The sequence below is a fragment of a genome, unplaced genomic scaffold, assembly GCF_019419815.1.
Source record: "Pyrus x bretschneideri cultivar Hongxiangsu unplaced genomic scaffold, Pyrus_bretschneideri_v1 Contig6, whole genome shotgun sequence".
Taxonomy (NCBI): Eukaryota; Viridiplantae; Streptophyta; class Magnoliopsida; order Rosales; family Rosaceae; genus Pyrus; species Pyrus x bretschneideri.
The window spans coordinates 5,774,259-5,799,344 of record NW_025999798.1 but is presented as its reverse complement, the minus strand read 5'-3'; the positions used below and the strand labels follow the sequence as shown (position 1 = coordinate 5,799,344).

At 36.9% G+C, this 25,086-nt stretch overlaps 2 protein-coding genes and 1 pseudogene across 3 annotated transcripts; 1 reads left to right on the top strand and 2 right to left on the bottom strand.

The window, feature by feature from the left end:
- The first annotated feature begins 1,069 nt into the window (after positions 1-1,069).
- On the top strand, positions 1,070-5,152 carry LOC103944743 (probable protein S-acyltransferase 7). Of its 2 annotated transcripts, none has more exons than XM_009355216.3 (6): positions 1,070-1,636; positions 1,732-2,006; positions 2,200-2,382; positions 3,077-3,385; positions 3,912-4,145; positions 4,228-5,152. In XM_009355216.3, the coding sequence occupies exons 2-6, from the start codon at positions 1,863-1,865 to the stop codon at positions 4,678-4,680; spliced, it is 1,323 nt and encodes a 440-aa protein (XP_009353491.2). In that variant the 5' UTR covers positions 1,070-1,636; positions 1,732-1,862; the 3' UTR covers positions 4,681-5,152. The 2 variants fall into 2 exon arrangements, with proteins under 2 accessions (XP_009353491.2, XP_048427494.1); XM_048571537.1 differs by having other exon boundaries at positions 1,716-2,006.
- A 1,054-nt stretch (positions 5,153-6,206) lies between these two features.
- LOC103944800 lies at positions 6,207-14,051 on the bottom strand (annotated as a pseudogene).
- Positions 14,052-15,033: 982 nt separating this feature from the next.
- Positions 15,034-23,923, bottom strand: LOC103944744 (potassium transporter 5-like). Its single transcript, XM_009355217.2, is given in 10 exon segments — positions 15,034-15,545; positions 15,547-16,343; positions 16,442-16,696; positions 16,782-16,896; positions 17,164-17,216; positions 17,315-17,575; positions 17,673-17,711; positions 17,888-18,136; positions 18,304-18,529; positions 23,735-23,923. Coding segments are annotated over 10 exon segments (2,370 nt in total). The 5' UTR covers positions 23,903-23,923; the 3' UTR covers positions 15,034-15,338.
- Positions 23,924-25,086: the final 1,163 nt, after the last annotated feature.

The following is a 25,086-nucleotide window of genomic DNA, read 5'->3' as shown; positions in this document are numbered from 1 at the left end:
TGCAAATGCTTTGGTAGTTAGGCCATATATTCTTCTCAAACTTACCGTGGCTCAATTTCAAACCCACTATAATTTAGAGTAGTAATATCATAAATAAAAAAATACTCAAAATGTTTCTGATGAAACCACGTATAAGCACTTCCTACAGAGTTGATTCCATATGAACCCTAAGTCTAATATGATAAATATCTTGGTCTTTTAATTTATACCTCAAACTGTTGTACAACAATTTACTTTGGTAACATATATAAGCATACAGGGTAGTGTATGCTTATATAGAATTAAAGATTAATGAGTTAGTTTTCAAGCCTTCCAACCATTTTTTCAATTTGAAAATGTAACATGTTCCAAGAATACAAATTTTCTTTTACGGTAGTATCACTGAGTGGTTTGAAAAATCAACAATTAAATATTGCATATAAAAACCTAATAAATCTATTATTTATGGAAGAATTAAATTTTGTATTAAACTTGTATCGCTGAATCACACATACTATTATAACCAACCTAAAAAATAATGAAAAAGAAAAAGGTTGCCTAACCAGAAAAACATCGACAGCTTTAGGAAAGTGATTTGCCGGCTTGCCGCTGAAATTTGTAGGCTCAAAATGGATACATTGGGCAGCCTCATAAAACGTATCTTATGCTTTTTTAATATGTGAAATCAAATCATATAATTAAAGAAAAAGATAAAAGACAAAAGACAAAGCAAAACTAAAGGAAAAGGATGCTTTGGAGGGGCATGCCAAGCCAAATGCCCCAACTAAAATGGGCATTCGTCAAACACTTTAATTAGTGGTTTAATTGCAAATTTTAATCAATGACTATACTTAGGGCATATTGTTCAACCAAATGTTTATACATCACGATCGGATTTGTTCATTTTCTACATTCTAATTTAACGACAATGCCTATAAAAAGTTAAACAAATTAATTATTGTTTAAAAATATGTAAGTGGTGATCAAATGACGATTTTAGTAACAATTATAAAAATACAAATGTGAGCAGACGTGAGCGTAACAACATCAGCTATAGCGAAGAGGTATGAATAGCTTGTTTGTTTCATGTTAGTTTGAGTTGGTGTGTCGTGGCAAGCAGGAAAACAAAGCTCCATTCCTCGTAACAGCAGACAGAGTCAGCTACTACATCCTACAGTACGAGAAAGCTACGGCGAATACCACGTTGCCTCTTTCCCTTATCCTCCTAAGCTCATTTTTTTCCCCAAAAAATAAAATTACACAGCAAAATTCAACAGACAAAAAGAGCGCAAAAAGAAAAAAGAAAAATATTCGGAAAAATCGGTTAACCGAGTCGTTGGGAGGGAAATCGCCACGGGAGCAGAGAGCATTGTCCCTCTCGGACGGACTTGTAATCAGTATCCACCCTCTTCATACACCTCTTTGGGTTTGGAGGCAACCGGTTTCCCACCCCGAGTCTCGTCCCCGATCCGCACCCACTTTCCGATTTCCAGCCCAGCTGCTCGTTTTCATGGCGTTTCATCAAATGCATTGAACAGAAAGCCCCTGAAAATTTTGAAATAAACCTGTACACTTTTAGGGCGACAGAGCTTCGGATTCGGTTCTCTCCTCCTCCTCATCGAAAACCCAGAAAGGAAAAATTCAAACTGGCAAAAAGGTACGTTAAAGATTTCATTTTTTGACAAATTTGTATCGGTTCGGGAATTTTTGGAGCAGTTTTTGTTTTGTTAATATAGGCGTGTTTGATTCTAGTTGGATGCGACGGGCATTGTGTTTTCCGGGCGTTGAGGCTTGGCGTGATTGTTTGAGCGGCGGATCGTACGGTGGCTGGTGGGTTGGAATCAAATGCATTGAGGTGGAGGGATTGTAGGGAGGGAGGGGCCATGAGAAACAACGACATGGTCAGAACGCAGCAGGAAAGAATGTACGGAAATGCTCTGCCTCATCAGCATTCCGACTCCGACCGTCGGATTATCGACGCCCCTGGCCCGTCCCTGCGGCTTTATCAAGTTTGGAAAGGAAACAATGTAGGTCATTAATCTGTAAATACGTCAAATTCCAATTGCATTACATGTAAAAACAACAGAAAATGAATACAAATCTATATATTTATCAGTTAATTTTCATAATTCTCGCATTTCGTAGATTGACCTGTCTTTGGATTGAATTTTGTAAAAGATGGACCTTACAATGAACTCATTTTCGTGTGATTTCTTGCAGAAATTTTTCTTTAATGGAAGAATTATATTGGGTCCAGATTCGAGGTCATTAATCCTTACTGTGTCCCTAATTGTGGTTCCAGTGATCCTGTTCTGCGCTTTTGTTTCGCAAGGACTAATTCATCAATTCCCGCACTACATTGGCAATCTTATTGTGGCTATATGTCCTGTATTAGCAGTATATGTGAGTTCTTCATCTTAGATGACTTGTTTTTCAATTCTTACAACTATCAGAGATGTCACAGTAGGAGGAAAATGAGAGAAAAGAGGAGAAATTTTTAGCCATATACTTTGTAACTTTATTACTAAAGTTTATTCGAGTTAACTATCAAATTGTTGTATTTTGGACACCTGAATATGATAATGTAAACTTGAAACTCTGATGGAGCATAATACTTATAGATTTATTTCCGCTTTAAGGCAGAGACAATCGGTAGTTTCATTGGTTTGTAGAGATGTTGGAAATCACAATATGTTCTGCACATGGTGTTGATGTTGGTCAAGTTTTGATTTTTCCACTCATCCAGGAAGGATGGGCTTTCCACCTAAACCTGAGGGTCAGCACAATCACCACCTACTTGGTGTGGCATAGGGACATAGCGCCACACTAAGAAGGAAGTAAACTTGTGGACATAGGCGGGCAACAAGACCTGCCTGGTCAAACTCATCAGTTGATGGAACCCCTTAAATGAGTCAGTCCTACCTGTTAGTCTATGATTTTGATAAAGCTGGTGTTGTGAAATAAGTTTATTTGCTCGACTATTCTTTAAAGAGCATTTACGTTGTTTGCAGCGGTGAACTTTTGCATGTATTTATAACTGAAGGTTACTTTTGTATGTATTTATAACTGAAGGTTTTTGGCCTATCAACTAGTGCAGGTTGTTACTCTTCTCTTGATTACATCTGCAAGAGATCCTGGCATTATTCCTCGTAGCTTGCATCCTCCAGAACCAGAAGATGACGGCTATGTCTCTAGTATCTCTTCTGATTGGCCAGGAAGCCAGAATGGACCTACAGGCATACCACCCACAAAAGAAGTTATCATTAATGGCGTGATAGTTAAAACCAAATACTGTCAAACATGCATGCTATATCGCCCACCCCGATGCTCTCATTGCTCTATATGCAACAACTGCGTTGAGCGTTTTGATCACCATTGTCCATGGGTGGGGCAATGTATTGGCAAAGTATGCTTCATTTTGATTGAACTAACATTATAGCTTGTATTTGCGTAGTTATTCTATTTTTGAACTTTGTGTTTATCTTTCGTAATATGATGTGAGGTGTAACCTTTTAGCAGAAGAAGCTCTCTCAGATTTTTTTTTTTTTTTTCTTCTGAATTTTAGGTTAAATTAATACACACACACACACACACACACATATAAATATTAAAATTCAAAAAAGACTGATGACAATGTTATCTCCTTGTGCTATGCTTTCATCAAGCAAATCTCTTAGTTGTATCTGTCTATCGTGACTTGTTGAGATGAATGTCTGTCTTTCACTCACTATTTGCACAGTTCATGCATCTAGGGGGTGAGTTTCCAACACTCGATTCATCTCTAGCTTACGTCATTGCCTGCATATAATCATACTCCTGCATTCTCGATCTATGCTTCCTCTCATTGTTTGAGTTTTTTCTCACTAATGTCTTTGTTGGATACGTTGTTATCTTTTTATAATCCTTACACTGTAAATTTATTTTTTTTACAGAGGAATTACAGATTATTTTTCATGTTTGTGTCCTCCACGACTGTTCTGTGTCTCTATGTCTTTGCCTTCTGCTGGGTAAACGTCATGAAGATAATGGATTATTACCATTGCAGTCTCTGGAGAGCTTTATCAAAGTCACCTGTTTCAGGTGCTCTAATTCTCTATACATTTGGAGCTGCTTGGTTTGTTGGAGGTCTCACAGGATTCCATCTCTATTTAATTCTCACCAATCAGGTTCGTTGCTCTTTACCTTTGTTTCTGTTTGGTGTTCCCTCTCTCTTTATCTCTCTTAGAGATAATTTCCACTTGTGTACAGACAACATATGAAAACTTTCGGTACCGGTACAACGTGAAGACGAACCCTTACAATCGTGGGTGTTTTAGCAATGTTGCGGAAGTCTTCTTCTCTGAAATTCCAAGATCTAAACATAACTTCAGGGAAGTGGTCAAGGGCGATACTTCTTCTGTCTACACCACTTCAATGCCATCAGGCCATCCCATGAGCCCAGAGATGCCCAAAGCAAGTTCTGACATAGAAATGGGAAAACGACAAGCTGTTGCTGCTGAAGATCTGGAGGATATACAGACTCAGATTGATAGTGTTGGTGGATTGCAGCGGTGCGAGACCCAGCCAAGACATACAAACTGGGATCACAAAGCCAACTGGGAGAGCTCACCTGATATACAAATGTTGGCTGCGGAGTTTGGAATGGAACATGGTTCAACAGGCAGACAGAAAATTGAAGGGAGTATTGATCTGAAGAGCTAAATTATTGGTTAGAAATTGTTTGTTCTGCTCTTACAGCCAAGATAATAGCTGCTAACCTGGAGGATCGTATTTGGTTAACGCGTAGTGCTGAACTCCACACAGGAAGGATGATGTCACAATCCTTCTCTGTTGTCGGAATGAAAGCTCTGATTCTTTAAATAGGAAGATGCACTTGCATAGAATCGAACTGCCTTATGGATACTTTGGGTCAAGTGTAGTTTCAGCAAAACTAAGGTCTGCATCTACTCTATACATTATTCGTTATCGAATCACGGAAGAGCCTGTACATTGTGGTTAGAGGTCTGGTGGTGGCTTTCGTTCATGCGAGGGTTCAAGGTCCATAGACGTATATGTGAGTTGTTTTCCATTTTTAAGTTGAGAAAAACTGAAACTATTGGTTCCCCCAGAAATTAGACATATGTAATCACTTCTCCTATAAAAACTGTGTAATATATAGATGAACTTTATGTCTTAAAGCTTTGAGGCACTCAGGACTCTAAGGTAGGAGAGAATGTACAAGGGTAGCAGCTAGATGTCTAGATAATGCCGCTTGTGTGTTCACTGAAAATGCCGAAGCCTTTTCTGCTAGAGATCGAGCAAATTACGCAGGTGCTGGAGACAACCTTTTTTACAAGCCATTTTTGAAGGTTACTCTGCCGAGTTAATAGTGATAGAGAATGTTTCTGTCGAAAGTTTTACGCATGTTCATAGAGGGAAATAGTGTAGTCCCCAGATTTGCTTGTTAGGGTTGAGGAGCCTTCTGACTTCTGCGCTTTATTAGGAAGATTTATGTATTCAGAATCTCAGATCATCCAGCTTAATTAAAATTCATTCCCTTTTAAGGAAAAAGAAAAGAAGTGAACACGAACCCTAATTCCTTTTATCGAGCATAATGATGCGAATTCAACATTTTCAGCAACAAACACTACTATTTTCCAGTGTGTTGCGACCACCATAGGTGTAGATTTTTCTCTTTAAACTTTAAACTACTGCAACAAATTTTCAGGAAACACCACTGAGAATCTAGAAACTACAGAAAGCAGATATTCGAAGGAACTGAGAGACTAGAGAGTGTAGAGACGGAAGAAATATCCGAGACCGCCGAAAGAGAAATGGAGAACCCGAGAAACCAGTCACCAAAAAAGCTAAGCCAGGTAGTTCAACTTGGAGGTGGGAAGAACCTCCATGACTATAAGCCACGCCTCACATGTTGAATGAGTCGACCTGGCTTTAGCTTTTCCGGCGACTGGCTTCGAAGCCCAAGTTACCGGGGCCAAATCTTTTGACAACAAAGAGAGTACCATAGAAATTCCCACAGCATCATTTGAAATAATAGTACCCTAGGTTACCAAAGTGCCATTAAACGTTTTTCACTCTGCACCAACTTTTGAAATCAAATATATTATGAAATTGAGGACAAAGGAAGGTATCTGCCTTCGATGAATTTGAACAGAACGCAGGTAAATAAAACCCCTCTAGTTTCAAGTTACTGGAATCTAAAAAGATTGTCATCTGATATTATTCTCTCATATCTCATAGGTCATTCGGACCCTCAGAAGCCTTGTCCGTGGGACTGCCATTACTTCCTCCCCCTGCCTAAAATTTTTCCTCAAGAAATTGTAGGCATAGTTGACAATTATCTTCTTGAACAATGATGATTTCTCTTCTGCCACCACTTCTGTCTCTCCCAACAGATAAACTATACCCTTGTCCATAGCTTCTTGCACAAACTGCATTTCCTCCTCAGCTCCTCTACTGGGTGCAGAGACAATTCTCCTGGACGGACTCGTTGAGCTAGCAGCACTGAGTGACTGAATGGACCCTGATGAAACCCGAGGTGGGTTAACTTGTTGTATTTCTTTTTCAGCATTGAGTGACTGTCCATTTGTCACTGCCTCCTCGGATTTCTCTGTTGTTCCTCCACCAAGTATGAAGTGTTCGTTCTGGATAAATTCTTTCAAATTCTCAACCAATTGTTGCTCGAAATCTTTGAGTTCCTGAATTCTGTCGTTGTAGCCATAACTAACTACACAACGAAACATACGGTACTCCCTTGGCTACAACTGTCGAAATATAAACCTCTCTTCCAATGCAACTTTGCTGATCGGGATAGGCTTGACCGACACAATCACTACAACCGAGTGGATGGATGGTATGTTAGAAACATAGTGAGAGAATATAGGAGGAATTCCCTGAGCAAGCTCAGAATATAGAAGTCCAAATGCCTTGCACACGATTTATATTGGGGTCAGAAGCCAACTGTTTCATGTGTTCACTAGAAACCTTATTTTTGAGCTCAAACATGTATCTTTGCTTGTGCACATAATGCCAAATCCCCATAACCACCATGAGGACAGCAGCAAAGCACAAAGGAAGGTATCCACCTTCAAAGAATTTAAACAAGAAAGCAGATAAATAAGTCCCCTCGACGCCAATGGACACCATAAAGAAGATAGCAATCAACCATATGCTCGTCTGCCATACAACTAACATTATTAGAGTGAGCAAACATGTGGTTATCACCATTACACTAACAACTGCAATTCCTGCATCACAAGAAGATACATGTCATTTTGCAAATTTATATGTTCAGTTCTTTACTATTCAAATTTTGGTGCATAGAGTAAAATTATTTTTAAGAAGGGATTTTTGTAATATTTTGGGTGCTTAATTACCATATGCGTTGCGAATTTGATCACCAGTCTTGAATATGGCAGTGACTGTAATACAAGCAACCATAAGCATGTAGTGGACCTCCGGCATGTAAACCTGGCCCTCATATTTAGCGGAGGTGTGAACAACCTTAACCCTAGGGAAACAACCCAGACTTAATGACTGAGAGATAATTGAAAATGTTGCAGATATCATAGATTGGCTTCCAACAATAGCAGCAGCTATAGCCATGACGAACATTGGCCAGTACAAAGTTTCTGCATAGTGCCACCTCAAGGAAGATTAATACAGCAAACAAAAATAATTATTCAAGCATATAGTTAAATACGATCTCAATAAACAAATTTTCCGGTTTGGAATTTGAGAATGATGCTTGTGTGGTGAGAACGCACTTGGTACAGAATCGTAGAATATATTATCCACCTTCTCTGGGAACTTGCTGAGGTATGCGGCTTGATCGCCCATATGCCATTATCAATGCAGGAAATATGATGCAAGAGAAACTGATCTGTAAAAATTATACTAGTTGGTCCTCTATAAAAATTATACTAGTTGGTCCTCTATAAAAATTTCCTCGTTTCCTTTTCCTAAAGAAACCAAAATTAGATCCACAAGTCTATGTACAACAAGAATGGCTTGGGTATTACTATTCGCTTACCTGTATTGCTTTGACATTAAAGTGACCAAGATCGGCAAACATGGCCTCATTGCCTGCATGTTTATGCCTCTTGCTAGTTAAACAATTCAGAAGGAGAAACATGGTTAAAAATAAAATATATCTATATCTAGATAAATTTATACTTACCAGTAGTGCAGAGAACTACTCCCCCAAGTGAAATCCATGCTTGTTTTCCATTTCTATGGAAGTAACGAAAGATGTAGGTTGGATTAACAGCACGTAATACAGAAATGTCATGTGTGATTAAGTTGTAAATTCCGAACCATAAGATGAGAATAGGAGCAAATGTGAATCCCACTATATCAGTTCCAAATTGTTGAAAAGTGAAGAGAATGATCAGTATGGCTACGGAGACCCCGACAACAACATCTGAAGTAATAGTCAATGTTACCCAATGTATCACTAAACGTTTAAGATACCAACAAAAATAAATAAATTTAATATGATTTGCACAGATAAATAAGTGATTCAAAACCCTAATTTAAAGCCTCCTTTTCTTCCACTTTATTAGTAGCATTTTGTGGCGGTGTTACGATCGCATATAAATATTTCTCTACCTGTGCCTAATGATTTGATGCCTACTGATTGGATCCCGATCACTGCAGAGAGAACTGCATACACGCACATTAAAATGTTTTGTCAGTTCTCTAGCAAGAAAATATATATGCTAAAGTATACAATAACAATGCATTTATTCGTTCAATAAGTCCAAAATTGTATGCCATGAAACTAGTATTCAATTACCTGAAATGCAAGGAGTAAGAACCCCATCTCCAATTACCATGGAAGTTCCCATAATGGTTACAAGGAAAAGAACATATTGGGCTATCTTACTATTCTCGAGCTTCTTCTTGATGGTTTGCGATCGTTTTAACCCGTTGGATGGCGTTTCAAGTTTGTGGTTTGATAGCTCCCTTTCTTCTAGCTGGTTGTTTGGAATTAAGCTCACCTTCGCATGCCGGCACAACAATGAATACAGTGCAAATGTCCCCACTACGAATTCAACAAACTTAATAAAAAAATTCAGAAGATTTGTGAAGGTTGATGCCATCATGTGGTATGATTGAGAGCTATCGTTAATTCAGTACTAGAAATCTGGTCACAGGACACAAAGTATATTGTGTCTTTTGACTCTAAAGGCACAAAAGTATATTGGTGTCCTACAACAATAAAAACAGTGCAGCTAGCCACTAATATTATCTTACCATCGAGAGATTTTTAATTGTGATGAGAACACAAGTAGTACATCACGTGTTTTAATAGGAATGATGGAAAATTTATTTTTTAAGTTATTAACTTTTTAGCACACATATCTCATCATTTGTATAGTGACACCGATCACATTGAAAAATCTCTCTCTTACCATCACCATTATCATTGGCCCACAAGACGATGAAGGTGTTTGGGTTAATATTTGAAATTTGGACCTAAAGGAATGGAAGCCCAAAAGAGCTAAAGTGAAGGAACTCACCCGAGGCCCAGCACCAAGCCCAGCTATCCATCTCAAGACAATATGACGACTCCTTATTAATGAAAAGGTTATGTGCTTACAAGAGAAGTACTTTCTAATGGCATAACATGTAAAAAAAAATGATGACTCACTGAAGTGCTTTCGGGCAAAGCTTGCAACAGCCAAAATAAAAGGTTTATAAAAGGAGGAAGAGGTTCCAGAGACAAAGACACTCAACCAATTAAACAAACAAACATACAAACTCTGCTCTCAAGCCAGATTTGCATCTAAAAAGCTGTAATCAGCCAGACCTTAATCATTTTCAGGATAACTCCCTACAAAAGTCATCTTTTGTCTAGTTTAAAGCTCTGCTATCACCCCTAGTGGCGTACTATCGATTCTCTCGTGTAAACTTGTTTACCATCCATCCATTCCAAACACACAACCATTTGTAATCACAAAGAGAAAAGACTGCAAGATGTTCAACCTGGCCTGACAAGGTGAAATCTTGCCCGACTCTCTTTGTTTCGTCTTTCCATTAATAGATCTGGTTTATGATGTATTCTACATATATATTCAAGTATTTCCAGTCTTTTGGTGATCAGAAGCTCCATCAGTCCTCAGATCTGGTTCACTTAGTGGTTTTACTATCATAAAAGATGAACAGGAATTAGATTGATGGCTTAAGCGAGATCTGGACTTTCACCCTTCAAAGCATATAAGATAATAAACTAAAAGTCCTTGGTCTCAAGGCATAGAAAAGAACTTAATGTAGACTTAACTCATCTACGATAATCCTTTGATAACAAGAAGTTAGAATAACTTAGGGCGCAAAGTGATCGACTTAAACACACTTGTTCTACATCTGTCCATATTGAGATGGCAGTGGCATGCCTAAGCACTTCATTGATTTTGATTGTGAGCCTCAAGGCCTACACCTAAGGCTCTACAAAGGCACATTTCGGAACTAACTTTGTTCTCCTCTTGTAGCCTCTCAGCAAGAAGGAGCTCGACAACCAACAAAAGTGCCAACTCCTCGGGGAGCTGTGTGCTCGAGCCAGGGACCTTTCCCAATGAAATTCCTGCCCGAACAGAAGGCATACTTAATCAAGGATATGAGTGTTAGGGTGTAGAAGATGAGAGACAGGATTCCCACAATGTCTTCATGGGGGCCAATTCCTTGGGCAAAAGTGCTATTAAGCACATAGAGTGGAGACGTCCCCAAGTCACCATACACAGCACCTATGCACTGAAATACCAAACTCAAAGTTCTCCGCCAACTTACATGCTGCTGAACACAAATAAGTAAATTAAAATGGAGCAAACTAATTAGTATAAATCTCAAGACTATGTCAAACTAAACCATCAAGAAGCAAATGGCGGATCTGTGGCTGGGTTCAAATCGTCCCCTTCAATTTAAAGTAGTAATATCGCTTGTAATTAAACAAAAACTATTAAAAAAATATTGAAATGAACAAATAGAGACCTTGCATGTAGCTTTGACCTTTGGGGCGTCGAAACTTTTCCTGCCTCCAAATTAAGGGAGTTGAAACGGCTCACAACTTTATTCTTTGCCATGAACATCTATCGAGCCTTCTTTCTTCTTGCTCTTCAACTTCTCTACCAATTCTCTGAATTGGGTTTTATTTAAACATGATTTATACGCTTAGCTAGTTTTTGTACCATCCTCAAAATTTAATTGTGTCTCTACAATATCCATTGTACTTGAACTGTCATATATAAAGAAATGTAATAGATCTAAAACGTGTGTCATGATCTTTTTTATATATATTTTTTGTTGTTGTTGTCCAATCATAATTTAAATAGTTCTCTAAATCTTTACCCATTTACGTACTTAATTTGTTGAGGCGTGTCATTTCAATTGGTTTCCTTATTTTCTAACCCTACATGGAAGTTATCAATACCTTTTCGCATGCATGGATGAGAGAGATTTCTCAATGTGATTGGTACACGGGATGGTACATCACGTGTCACTATACAAATGGTGGGATATGTGTGCTAAAAAGTTAATAACTTAAATAAATAAAATATCCCACCACTTCTATTAAAACACGTGGTGTACCACTTGTGTTCCCGTCACAACTAAAAATTTCTCCATGGATGCTTATAGTATAGGATTGGATGATATAATAAGAAAATGAAGATATTCATGGATTTTTAAGTATTGGTTGCACGTAGTCATTTCAAAAGTGATTTTTTTTTTTAACTATTTCAAATATTATATATGTAGTTATTTCATTTACATTCAAATTAGCCTTGTTGTCCTTTGAAAAAAAAATTATAGTATTTGGTGAAATCTAAATTTTTTGGGTAACTTACACAGAACTACCTCAACTATTGGGTTATTAACAGTTTCATACCTCGTCTTTAAAAAGTTTCAATGTCATACCTCATCTATGAATTTGTTACAATTTTATACCTTCTGTCAGTTGTCTGTCAATTCCTCCATTAAAATGCTGACGTGACTTGAGGTGAGACCCATTTTCTATTAAAAATTGTTTTTTTTTTTTTAAAAAGCCCCAAAAATCCCAAACCTAGTTCCCCTTCCCCCCGAAACCCCCCATTCCCTTCCCATCTTCCTCGTCGGTCCCCCCATTGCCCCCCAAAACCTTCCTTCTAAGCCTAGAACCCCTCCCCCGCAACCCCCTACCCCTCTTCTCCCTCCTGAGCTTGCCAACCACCTCCCTCTCATCCACTTTCTTCACCTCCCCTAGCATTCAAAACTTAGAAATAAAAAAGAAAAAAAAGACAACCAGTTGAGGTGGTCTGACTTCGACGGGAATGAAGGGTTGGGTGAGGTGCGAGTTCAAATTTTTTTTTTTTTTTTGAATGGGAGGATAGGTGAAGAGAGTGGAGGAGGAGAAGAGGGAGGTGGTTGGGAGGCTTGGGAGGCTTGGGAGGCAAAAGAGGGGTGGTGGGTTTGTGGGGGAGGGGTTCTGGGCTTGGAAGGAAGGTTTTGGGGGGGGGGGGGGGGGTGGGGGGGACCGACGGGGAAGATGGGAAGGGAATGGTGGGGTTGGAGCTGTTGGAGGGAGGAGGAAGAGAGGATGTGGGGAAGGTTAGAGCTGTTGGCATGGGTAGGGAAGGGGTCGGGGGCGGATAAGGTGGTGGCCGGTGGAGATGTTGGTGTAGGTGGGGAAGGGGTCGGGGAAGATGGGTGTGGGTTTTTTTTTAGGGTAAATTATTATTCTAATAATATTTTATTAATTTTTTAATAGAAAATAGGCCTCTTTTCAAGCCATGTCAGCATTTAACAGATGAATTAACACACCACTGACGGGAGGTATGACATTGCAACAAATTCAAAGATAAGGTATGATATTGAAACTTTTTAAAGACGAGGTGTGAAACTGTTAATAACCTAATAATTAAGGTAGTTTTATGTAATTTATCCAAATTTTTTACTAATAATATCTCTCTCTCCATAATGGGCATCATTTCCTCACAAGCTGGTTTTAAGCGGCAAGTTCTTCATTGAATCATTGTTAATAGGAATCCATGAATAGAAGCTTTTTCTACCCATATATATATATGTATGTGTGTCATCATATCGATAGGATTGTCGATCATTTAGCTTGCTATGCTCTTCATACGGTACTTTCTTGTAACTTGTTTGAGGAGCCCTCAGACCTCATATCATATTTGTTGTTGCAAGAATCTCTTATGCAGTGGGCGTTCAGCCTTCTGTTGTATTTTGGTTCTTTCTCGGTAATGAAATGCCATCGATGTTTCGAAAAGTAGAAAATCAAAAGGAATTAAAAGTAGCCCCAAAACCCTAAATAGATATGTTCCAGTCTTCCAGAGACAAATTGGGCGTACGATTAAAAAAAAAAAAAAAACAATTTGCATACTTCGAAACATGTGCTATTAGTGGCATGAAGTGATCGTAACATGTTTGGAGTCCAAAAATTATATTAAACTATTAATTTAATGTAAAGTCAAACACATTACTCATTTGTTCTCTCTCATTTTTTATTTATTTTTTTATTTTTTAAGAAAATGGAGACAACTAGTAGTAAGTTATAATTATCCACCTATTTCGGGGACCGGGAAGATTTACAGAGACAACAGTAATTTGTACTGTTTCTCAATATGAATTGAAAGATTATCGTGTGACATGCCAAATATCGTATGATTTTACTGTGCAACTTAATAGGAAGGAAGGATCCCATGAAAATTTTTAGGGGTGGAAAAAAAATACCGAAAATCCCGAACCGTACTGAAAAAATCTTGAAACCGAACTAAAAAAATCTCAATCCGAAAATCCCGAAAATTTTGGTACCGATCCCGAACCATTCGATAGGGGAATTGGTCTCACAATCTGACTTTTTCGGTAATACCAAACTGAACCGAAGTTAAAATATATATAGTTTTAGATATTATTGGCCGTTGGATTGGTTGAGAATTAATCTCAGCCGTTCATTCAAAATGTGTATCTAAGTCTGAAACTCTCCACCCAAACCCAACCTTCACTCCTTAACTCTCTCTCTCTCCCCCTACACTTTTTCACTCTCTCCCCTTACCTTCATAGTACACCCAATCTTCCATTTTCTTTTCGCACTTAACAACTTCCTCTACATTCGATAATCAATATAGCCACCTTTGCTTCCTTCCACTTCTCTCTTCATTAAGGTAATCTTCTTGTCTTCATTAGGTAATCTTGATGTGGTAAAGTCTGTTTGTGGCTTCAATTTGTTTTAATTTGGGCATTTGAATTCTAGGGTTTTGGATATGGAGGTTTTCAATTTCGTGTTACATTTCGTTTGAAATTTGGGGTTTTTAATCTTATGGTTCTTCTATAATTCATTTATTTCCTCCTCAAAGCTAGCAGAACCGAGCTCCTTCGCCTCCTCCTCGAACTCTCTATGTGAAATCGGAACTTGGAGCCAAGCACGGAAAGCTGATACAACAATTAGAGGTTTCAAAACGACAATCCGCATAGGAGATTTGGGAAATACCGAATTGTACCGAAATTTTCGGTTCTATTTTGGTTTCAGAATCTTGTCCCAAAAATTTTCGGTTTGAGATTTGGAATACCATTTTCGATTTGAGATCCTATACCGAACCAGCTCTAAAAATTTTAGAGAACCAACCAATGACAAATTGAGTAATAAAATCTTAGGGCAAAGTGAAGGCTGGATTTTTGAAGCCTATGGGCCCAGCCCGAAGTGGTAAGGATGAACATAATATGGGATTTTGTGGAATGTCAATATGTTTGACTTCATGGTTTTGATGTTAGTCAAGTTTTGGTGTGGCGTAGGGCCATATTTTGTGCTTCTTTTTTATTTTATTTTTTATAAGAATTCTACTTTGAAGTACTTGAACTAAAAACTTAATTATATCTTCATCAAGTGGAAAGATTTACACATATACATAAACCAAACTGCTCACAAAAATTTCATGGCTAATCCAATGGCATGCATGAACAACATTGCCTTGAATTGGTGTCGGGGCCTGATATGATCCAAATGTCAGTCCTTATTCAACCTTAACCGATACACAGAAATGGGGTGGAAGGAAGAAGAAGGGAGAGAGAAGAAGCAGAGCTCCAATATATTTTTGTATTTAGTTTCTTTTGTAAAATATTTCTCATACCATCAATACTCCAAGCTAGTGTCTTATACAAGTTATGACTGACTCTTGCCAGCTCGCCATTATAGCAAACTTTACTAAAACACGAATAAGCCTAATAATTCAAAATTAAACCCCTAATAGTCATTAAGCTAATCACTTAATTATAGTTCGTATCAGGGCCACACACAAATTCACATATTGAAACACATTAGGCAATCTTGTTTGTTCATTTGAGATCACGGATTCACACACACTGTGATCTCATATTTCATAGGTCATTCCAACCCTCAGAAGCCTAGTCCGTGGGATTCTCATGACTTGCTCCCCTTGCCTAAAGTTTTTCCTCAAGAAACTGTAGACATGGTTGACCACTATCCTCTTGAACAATGACGAGTTTGATCCTGCCACCACTTCCGTCTGTCCCAGCAGATAAACTATGCCTTCCTCCATGGCCTCTTGCACGAACTGCAGTTTCCTCTGCAGCTCCTTTGACGGGTGCACAGACTATTCCGTTAGATGTTGATCCAGCAGTATTAAATGATAGAATGCGCCCTGATGAACCACGAGGCTGGTTAACTTGTTGAGCTGATTCTTCCGCATTCGATGACTGTCCAGTTGAAACAGCCTCGTTTGTTATTTCTCCTTCAAGTACGAAGTGCTCATGGCGGATAAATTCTTTCAAATGCTCAACTAGTTGTTCCTCAAACTCTTTGGGTTCCCCCATTCTATCATTGTAACCATACCTAGCGACACAACGGAACATTCGGTAGTCTCTTGGCTCCAACTGTCGAAATAGAAACCTTTCCTCCAATGCGACTTTGCTGAATGGAATAGGCTTGATCGACACAATCACTATAACAGAGTGGATGGACGGTATGTTGTTAACAAAGTGAGAAAATATAGGGGGAATACCTTGCACAAGCTCAGAATATAGAAGTCCAATTCCTGGCACACGGTTTATGTTGGGGTTAGAGGCCAATTGTTTCATGTATTCACTAGAAACCTTATTCTTTAGCTCGAACATGTATCTTTGATGGTGCACATAATGCCAAATCCCCATGATTACCATAAGGAAAAAAGAAAAGACCAGAGGAAGGAAACCGCCTTGAACGAATTTGTACATCACCGCAGATGCATAAACCACCTCGACACAAAAGAACACCACAAAGAACAGACCAATCAACCATATGCTAGTCTTCCATATCACCAACATTATTAGAGTAAGCAAACATGTTGTTATCACCATTACACTAACCACTGCAATTCCTGCATCACGAAGGTTACATGTCATAATTTTTCTGTTGTACAACTTAAATGTTAGTACACTAGCTATCTACTTCAGATAATGTACTTTTTGTGCTTACCATATGCATTACCAATTTTTTCTGTGGTCTTAAAGGCTGCAGTGACTATAACACAAGCAACCATGAGCATGTAGTTGATCTCAGGTATGTATACTTGGCCCTCATACTTAGCAGAGGTATGAACAACCTTAACTCTTGGAAAACAACCCAAACTCAGGGATTGAGAGATAATTGAAAATGCTCCAGATATCATAGCTTGGCTGGCAATGATGGCAGCTGCTACTGCCACAACGAACGTTGGCCAGTACAAAGGGTCTGCATAAATTACATACCAATGAAGTTAGTTAACTAAATAATCGTTCAATCCGTGTAACCACAAGATATGGATAACTATAATCACCTGGTATTGAGTCATAGAATGTCTCGTCCACCTTCCCTGGGAACTTTCTGAGGAACGCTGCTTGCCCACTATATGCAAGTACTAACGCCGGAAATGTGATGCAAGAGAAACTCACCTGAAAACGTATTATGGTGCAACAATGTCGGTTATCTACAGTTCTCTACTGGTTAATTATTTTCCTATACGTATTTTGGACATTGTCGTTCTCTCTATTAAAATTATTCATCTCTAACTTAAAAGTTAAGTTTTTTTTTTTTTTTTTTTTTTTGGGAGAAACCAATATCAGATCTACCTAATTCATTAAAAAAAAAAAAAAAAAAAAAAAAAAAACTTTAAAAAAAATCCATCATGAAAAATTTTAAGCGTATAAGGTAATACTTACTTGGATTGCCTTGACACTGAAGTGACCCAGATCAGCAAACATGGCCTCGGTCCCTGGTTTAATTTATGTAACTAGTTAAATCGATATATTCACAAGGAGATTAGGTAATTTAAAAATATATAAAAGGGGTTAATAATAAATATATATTTACCAGTAATGCAGAGGAATATTCCCCCAAGGGAAATCCATCCCTTTTTCCCATTTCGTCTAAAGAAATCGATGATATATTTTGGATTGAAAGCACGTAATACACTAATGTCATGTTTGAATAAATTGTAAAGTCCAATGCCACCGATGAACATGAACCACACAAGGATAATAGGTGCAAAGGTGAATCCCACTTTGTCAGTGCCAAATCTTTGAGCAGAAAAGAGTATGATCAGGATTGCTATAGAAATCCCCACGACAGCATCTGGATTATTCTAAGTCGATGTTAGCAAGTGTCTGAAACTGCTAACAGAAAATAAATGGGAACCCTCTAAGACTTGTATACATTAAATTCACATTACCTGTGCCTAATGACTTGATCCCGCCCACGGCAGAAAGGACTGCACGCAAATTAAACCTTTAGGTCAACTCTTGCAGGAAAATATATGTATTTGTATAGTTAGTTACCAATATACTATTATGTATATAAAATTATAAATAAGGGTAAACTAATAATTAATTGTTCAATAAGTAAGGAAGTCCATGTTGTGTGCCAATTTAAATACTAGTTAATTACCTGAAATGCAAGGAGTAAGAACCCCATCTCCAATAACCATTGAAGTTCCCATAATGGTGACAAGGAAAAGGATGTATTTTGCAATTTTACTGTTCTCGAGCTTCTTCTTGATGGTTTGGGATCGTTTTAACTCGTTGGAAGGTATTTCAAGTTTGTAGTTTGATAGCTCCCTGTCTTCTGGTTGGTTATTTGGAATTAAGCTCACCTTTGCATGTCGGCAGATCAAGGAATACAATGCAAATGTCCCTCCTACAAATTAATACTTAACTAGTTTGTCAAGGTAATTAATGATATGTTCATTAAGTTAAATGTGGTGTCATGTATGAATGAGATTTAAGATGTCGAATATGAAAAAAAAAAAAAATGAAATACTTCAACATCAGTAAGAGATTAAACTTGATGCTTATCAATCTTACCATCACCGTTGTCATTAGCCCATAGCACGATGAAGGCATACTTAAGTAGAGGCAGGAGCGCTATGGTATAGATAATGAGAGACAGTACCCCTATAATGTCGTCATTGTTGTCAATAGCATGAGGGAAAGTGCTAGCATACACATAGAGCGGAGACGTTCCTATGTCCCCATACACAATCCCAATGCTCTGAAATGCCAAACTCAACGTTCTATGCCAGTTATTTGCCTGCAACAAAAGTGGATCAAAGTATAAATTTCAAGAAGTCTTACCATTTGTATCAGGACCGTCCTTGAGATTTTTGGGATTTCGTGCGAAATTTATAAAAGGGTCTCTCCTTAAAATAGTTTTAAACAAAGTAGAACAATGCATTGAGGTTAGAAAACTAATCACTTAAATCAAAACAAAATTTATCACTCACTATTTGCAAGTTTACAAATGTCATTAATTATAAGTAAAAAAGCAACAAAGATAACCTTCACTAAATAATACAAGGGTTATTATACAAAATGGTCTCTGAGATTTACATGATTAATAGAAATGGTCTTTGAGACTGAAAATCAATAGAAATGGTCTCTGAGATTGTCCACCATCCATGATTTTGGTCATTCGGTTAAAAACTCTTGGGCAATTTTCAAAGCTTTGTAACTCAATCAATTTTTAACTAAATTCGACTCATAATATATCAAAATTAAGATAAGAAAGTGTAGAACAAGATTATACCTATTTGGAAGCCCAATGATTGCCGGAGAGGTCCGGAAAATAGCCTGACAGGTGACTGGTCCGCGGAAAACTGGAAAACTCGCCGGAAACTGGGTAAACTTTAAACGTTCATAACTTCTTCAATACTCAACGCAATTGAGTGATTCAAAAATGAAAATCATACTTCTCAATGAGACGAGGAGAATGGTATCTTTATTTACTGCTAACTCGCCGTGGTTTGGCCGAAAAGCTGCTCGAAACTGGCTAACTCGAAAATGGTTAGCCAATTTTAAGCCGTTGTCCGACCAAACCACGACGAGTTAGCCTTCGGAAAAGGTACCATTCTCTTCGTCTCATCAAAAAGTATTATTTTCATTTATCACTCAATTTGATTGAGTATTGAAGAAGTTATGAACGTTTAAAGTTTACCCAGTTTCTGGCGAGTTTTAAAGTTTTCCCACGGACCAGTCACCTTTCAGTCTATTTTCCAGCCATCTTCAGCAACCATTGGGTTTCTAAATAGGTATAATCTTATTCTACACTTTCCTATCTTCATTTTGATATATTATGGGTTGAATTTGGTTAAGAAACGTTTGAGTTACAAAGCTTGAAAATTGCCCAAAATCGTTTTTAATGGAATGACCAAAATCATGGATGGTGGACAATCTCAGAGACCATTTGTATTGATTTTCAATCTCAGGGACCATTTCTATTGATCATGCAAATCTCAAGGACCATTTTGTATGATAACCCATAATATGAAGCAATTCAATCTTAAACAGCCAAACATGAAGAAAAAAAAAATTCCTTCAAAACTCTAACTTTAAAGTTTCACTTGAATATATAATATTATTATATGATAAAATTGAAAACTATCATTTTTTAGGGTATTATTATTGACAATCAGAATATCTCATTGTACTCCAAATTTTTATATTGAGTAATGTTAGGGAGACAAAATTTTGTAAATTAAATGAAGTGTAAGTTGATGATTGGATTAAGCATTGATAAACATGCTCATTTCCTATTGGTGACACATCATTTAGTGTCCCTAGCATTATCGTTTTATATTTAGAAAGGAAAAAAAATTACTCTTATAAGAATGCACAATGAGATTTTAAAGTGCTAATAAAAGCAATATCTAAATATAGAACATTATTACATAATATTACATAACAAAACTTTTGGGGGCCATTCAAATTTAGGGCTATGTGCAACTGCACCTTTTGCCGCCCCACCCCCCCCCACACCAAAAAAAAAAAAAATTGCCCTTTTGATTTGTACCATGCTATCTGATCACTTGTCATACTGTATATTTCGTTGATACTATCACATGATGTACTATTTTTTTAAATAACAAGACAATAACATACATGGACAGTTGAGATTGTAGTAGCCCATAAATTGGGAAAGGGATCCTCTCTAGATCCCTTCCACCTGAGCCACCTAAGTGCAAAATCCGAACCCTTGAAATTTGATCCAACGGCTAAAGTTATTATAACTTTTAATGAGACCCCTTATTTTTAACTGTTGGATCAAATTTCAAGGGCCCTGATTTGTGTGGAAGGGAGCTGGAGAGGATCCCTTTCCCATAAATTGGGGGTATTTTGCATGCAATAAAAATAAAGCATTGATCAATCAAGAAAAATAATTGGATAATTGTTAATTAAAAGGTTATTTGCTGATGTCATATCCCAAAACTGGATGAGTAGCTAGTTTTTGTTTGGAGTGTCAGTTTTGAGTCTGTAATATATGGTTTCAAAAAGAACAACGGTCGAGAGTAAGAATCTCACATTGAAAAAAAAGAAGAGATCTTGCATGAGTTTATAAGTAATTAGGCTACTCATTATATTGCCAATTGGTTTTATGATGGAACCTCAACTTTCTTCAATGACGATATCTACAAGACAAGTTGCTATGCAACAAGCCTAGTAGGGGTAGGTTCAAAAAACTGAAAACCCAAAAATACGGAAAACCGAACCTAACCGAAACCGAAAAAACCAAACTGAACGAAAAAACCAAACTGAATTGAAAAAACTGAAGCTGAACCAAATTCAATTCGGTTCAGTTTCAGTGGTTTAGAAACCGAACCGAACCGAATAATTAAATTAAATTTTATTTATTTATTTAATTATCTGTTGCTGGGATTCGGTTAGATTTAGGGTTCCTGTAGATTGGTTTTGTTCTTTAACTCTGATAATTATCGGTGTTGATTCTTGTTTTCTGTTCTAAGTTTAGGAGGTGTAGGATATAATTTGAATTCTTGATCATATATGCTATATGAAGGGCTATGAAGCTAAAAAAATTGTTATTTTTGGGCTAGGAGGTCTAGAAGAGGATGTTTAAGCGGCTACAGGGATTGGTTTTCGAGATATTGATGCTGGCATTTTCTGGCAGCAGATGAAGATTCCAGGTTTTAGGGAATGGCTCTAAAATTCTTTGGTAGGGATAAGGGATGTGCATAATACCTGGGGTTCCTCTGTTTAAAGAGAAGGAGAGAGTTTTTATTTGAGATACAAATAGACAAGAGAAGGAAGAAACTTGTGTTGCGGAAGCAGTACCCGCATGAACAGTGCATAAAGAAGTGAGAGACAGAAAAGGCACACAGCTTCAGTAACTGGAATGCTTAATTCATCAAGCGCTATATGGATTGGTCCCAACAAATGTATACTTGGTTATAAACTCTTTCACATTTTTTCTTACAGAAGACCATAAAACAAACATCTATTTTGCCAGTAAACTAAGCTAAAGGCAGCATGTGATGCCCCTTAATTAATTATATTCATCAATAAAAATGTGTTGATCTAGTTGGAATGCTTATGTTATAATTGCATTGGAGATGTTAAAATTTAAAATAAAAACCGAAACCGAACCAGAAAAAACAACCAAAAAAAAATGAACCAAACTGAAATTTCGGTTCGGTTTCGATTTTGATAAAAAATCCGAACTGATTTGAACCGAACCCAGCCCTAAAGCCTAGTTAGAATGTGGACGGATTTCAACGATTTCAATATTCTAGGACGTTTTTGGTATTTAACTAGGCGAAATTAGGTTTATATCCCTAATTTTTTTTCTTATTTCATTTATGGAAACATTACTCTTTTTTAATTTTTTTTATCAAGATCGTTTGGTTTTATCATGTCATTATTTCAATAATAAATATTTACACATCAACATATTTAAATTTTACAATAATAATTATTAGACTATTTCTAAATAGACCCATTTATTATAAAAAAAAACGTTACATTTAATATACTTATATTCATGCTTAAATTTTTGTATCGTATATTTCTTTTTATATGTACCCATTCTTAATTTGTAACCAATTTTCTTTTTAGTTTTGATTTGTACACACACATATATATATTATATATATATTTTGTGAATATGAGGGGGAAAAAATCTCTATTTTGTATTAATATTTGCGTGATTTCAGGAAGGATTTCATAATTTTGGTTATTAAATTTCTTAATTAATACTGAAATTTAACATTTTGTCATTTAATCAAAGTATTCACATTAATAAAGTTTCAATCTAAAATTTTAATCAATCATGAACCGGTACCAAAATTTTCCTTATAAATAAGTGATATTGACCTTTAGATTGTAATCTTATTCATACTATCAATTACACTTGAGAGATTTTTAAAATTTTCTAGTAGACTCCAGATTGTTAATGAATTTCAACTTATCCTATTGGATTTATTCACTTTGTCAGAGATGGGAGAAAAACTTGTGTGGGGTTTTGCTTGCCAATGAACGATGCTGAGTGACACTACTATCCACTCAAAACTTGCCACGTGATAAGATTTAAATATAATTTTTTACCATATTTATATTTAAAGTTTTCATAATAAATATTCCTAATTAATATTCTAATTCATCTAATCTTCTATAATTTTCCTTTCTTTATTTGTCTCCTTTCCTTCTCAACTTGTCCCACTCCTTTTCTTGCATTTCTTCATAAATATATACAGGAATAAGGAGAAAAAAAAAAATAGAATTCACTTTAGAACCAAAGAACCAAAGAAACCATCAACCACGTTTTGATTGAGAAAACCAATCACCCTATAAAGCCATTGCCTAGATACATTTTGAATGAACTAATACAATCATGGAAGCATCTTTATCTCTTCTTCTGGGGTTTGAATTTCTATACAGCAAATTAATTACGAGAAAATTTTCATTTCAAAATGGTAGATTCAATTTGTATCACCTTTGTTGGATATTAGAGATTTGTGTGTTAATCAATCAAGTCAAGTTCGTTTGATAAAATTTGCTACCGAATTGCAAAAAAAAAAAAGGGACAAAATCGGTTAGTTTCTAGGTTCCATGATATGAAAAGTTAGAGAAGGTGGGTTCTTATATTTTTTTTTTACAAATTTTTCACAGAAAAGCAAGGGGAAGAGAAGAAACAATACACTAACTGGGAAGAAAATCTAACAAGAAAAAAAAAGAGGAATTGAGTAAAAAAGTGTGAGGTGTAATTATTTAGTAGAAAATTCTATTATGAAAAAATTAAATATAAAATTATAACAAATACTGTAGATAAAGCTTCTAAGTGGTATGTTACTGAGTGGATGGTAGTGCCACTCAGCATTATTCAGTGGCAAGTCAAGCTCCACATAAGTTTTTCTCCAGAGATGAAAGATGGTACAAATATTTAAAGTAACTAAAAGTATGAAACGCATGCAATATGCATACATGGTAGCTAATATTCTATACTGACCTGTGAGCCATGCCTTCCATTCATGGAAACCCTTCCGGCCTCCAAATTGAGAGAGTCGACACGGCGCAACTTTGCCCATGACACTTTTCTCTCCTTCAGTTGCTGGTTCGTTATTTCTTTTGCTTCTTCTGTCTCTTCCTCTTTCAAGCTCACCACTTTCCCCGCCATCTCCTCTCTGTTTTTCTACGACTCTTTCTGTACTTGTCCTTCTACAAACTCACTGCCTTTCGTTTTATAGGCAAAATCAAACACGGTTGGCACACTGATTGTATTTCTGACGTCTTACCTTGATTTATTTATTTGTTCTTCATCAACCTTAAGTGCACGCCGTACGTTGTTGGAGTGACTAACTCGCATATTCTCGTATTTTATAGTAATTTTATATGCACTAATGTTTTTGTCTTTTGTGGCAATTAGTTTGTGTTGCCGCCAATTACGATTAACATGTATATTGAGATAATAATTCATAGATATAACGTCACTCAGTACAAAGGTCTTGTGGTATTCTTTTTCACTTGAAAGTGAGAGGCCTTAGGTTTGAATCTCGTGAATGACGAATTCGATACCAAATTAGGCTGCCCATTGTGTGGCTTAATTGAACTCCCCATTCCTTAGTGTAAAAAATCGACTGTACTAAAAAAAAGTCATGGATATACCATTTTGGTAAGGGTAATGCTAGGAGACGAAAATTTTAAACTAAATTTGCAAACCAAATAATGTGTCACCAATAGGAAATAAGTACGTTAATCAACACATAAGTAATAATCCAATTATCAACTTCTACATCATTTGATTTACAAAATTTGGTTTAGAAATTTAGTCTCCCTACCTTTCGATAATCATGCACTACTGGAATTAAGTGTGTCGACCTTAATAGTTTCATAGCTATTTTGTTGGGAAATAGACAAAAATGACCCATTTTCTTAATCTTGAGACATAAATATGATTTTTCGAATATGCACACGTCATGCACAATAATAGGACAAAAATACGGTTTTTCTTACACCTTGAAATGACCTAATTGCCTTTGTTTAGAAATGAGTTGTTTCCTCTCACCCATATAGGTCATTTGCAGAAAAATCTCTCTCCCACCCTCTCGGCTCTCTCTTTTCTCTCACTTTCTCCCTCACGCACTCTCTCTCCCGTTCTCACTGTGCACACACGATGCACAATCATCCCGACCAACACCGTCCAAAATGAAGCCACCACCATTTCATCTCGTCCTCATGAGTCCAAAACACCTAGTCTTGTCACGAATCTCATCCCCGATCGTGGGATCAAAACTCAGGCCGCGACATTTCCGACCATTTTTCGGCAAAATGGCAAACAATCGAGGCTCAAGACCACCACCA

Bases quoted from the DNA above. Each gene is read 5' to 3' on its own strand.
- LOC103944743 (XM_009355216.3), top strand. From the start codon at position 1,863: ATGAGAAACAACGACATGGTCAGAACGCAGCAGGAAAGAATGTACGGA. The intron at 3,386-3,911 runs GTATGCTTCATT...TTTTTTTTACAG, and splicing joins TGGGGCAATGTATTGGCAAA to AGGAATTACAGATTATTTTT. The intron at 4,146-4,227 runs GTTCGTTGCTCT...ACTTGTGTACAG, and splicing joins ATTTAATTCTCACCAATCAG to ACAACATATGAAAACTTTCG.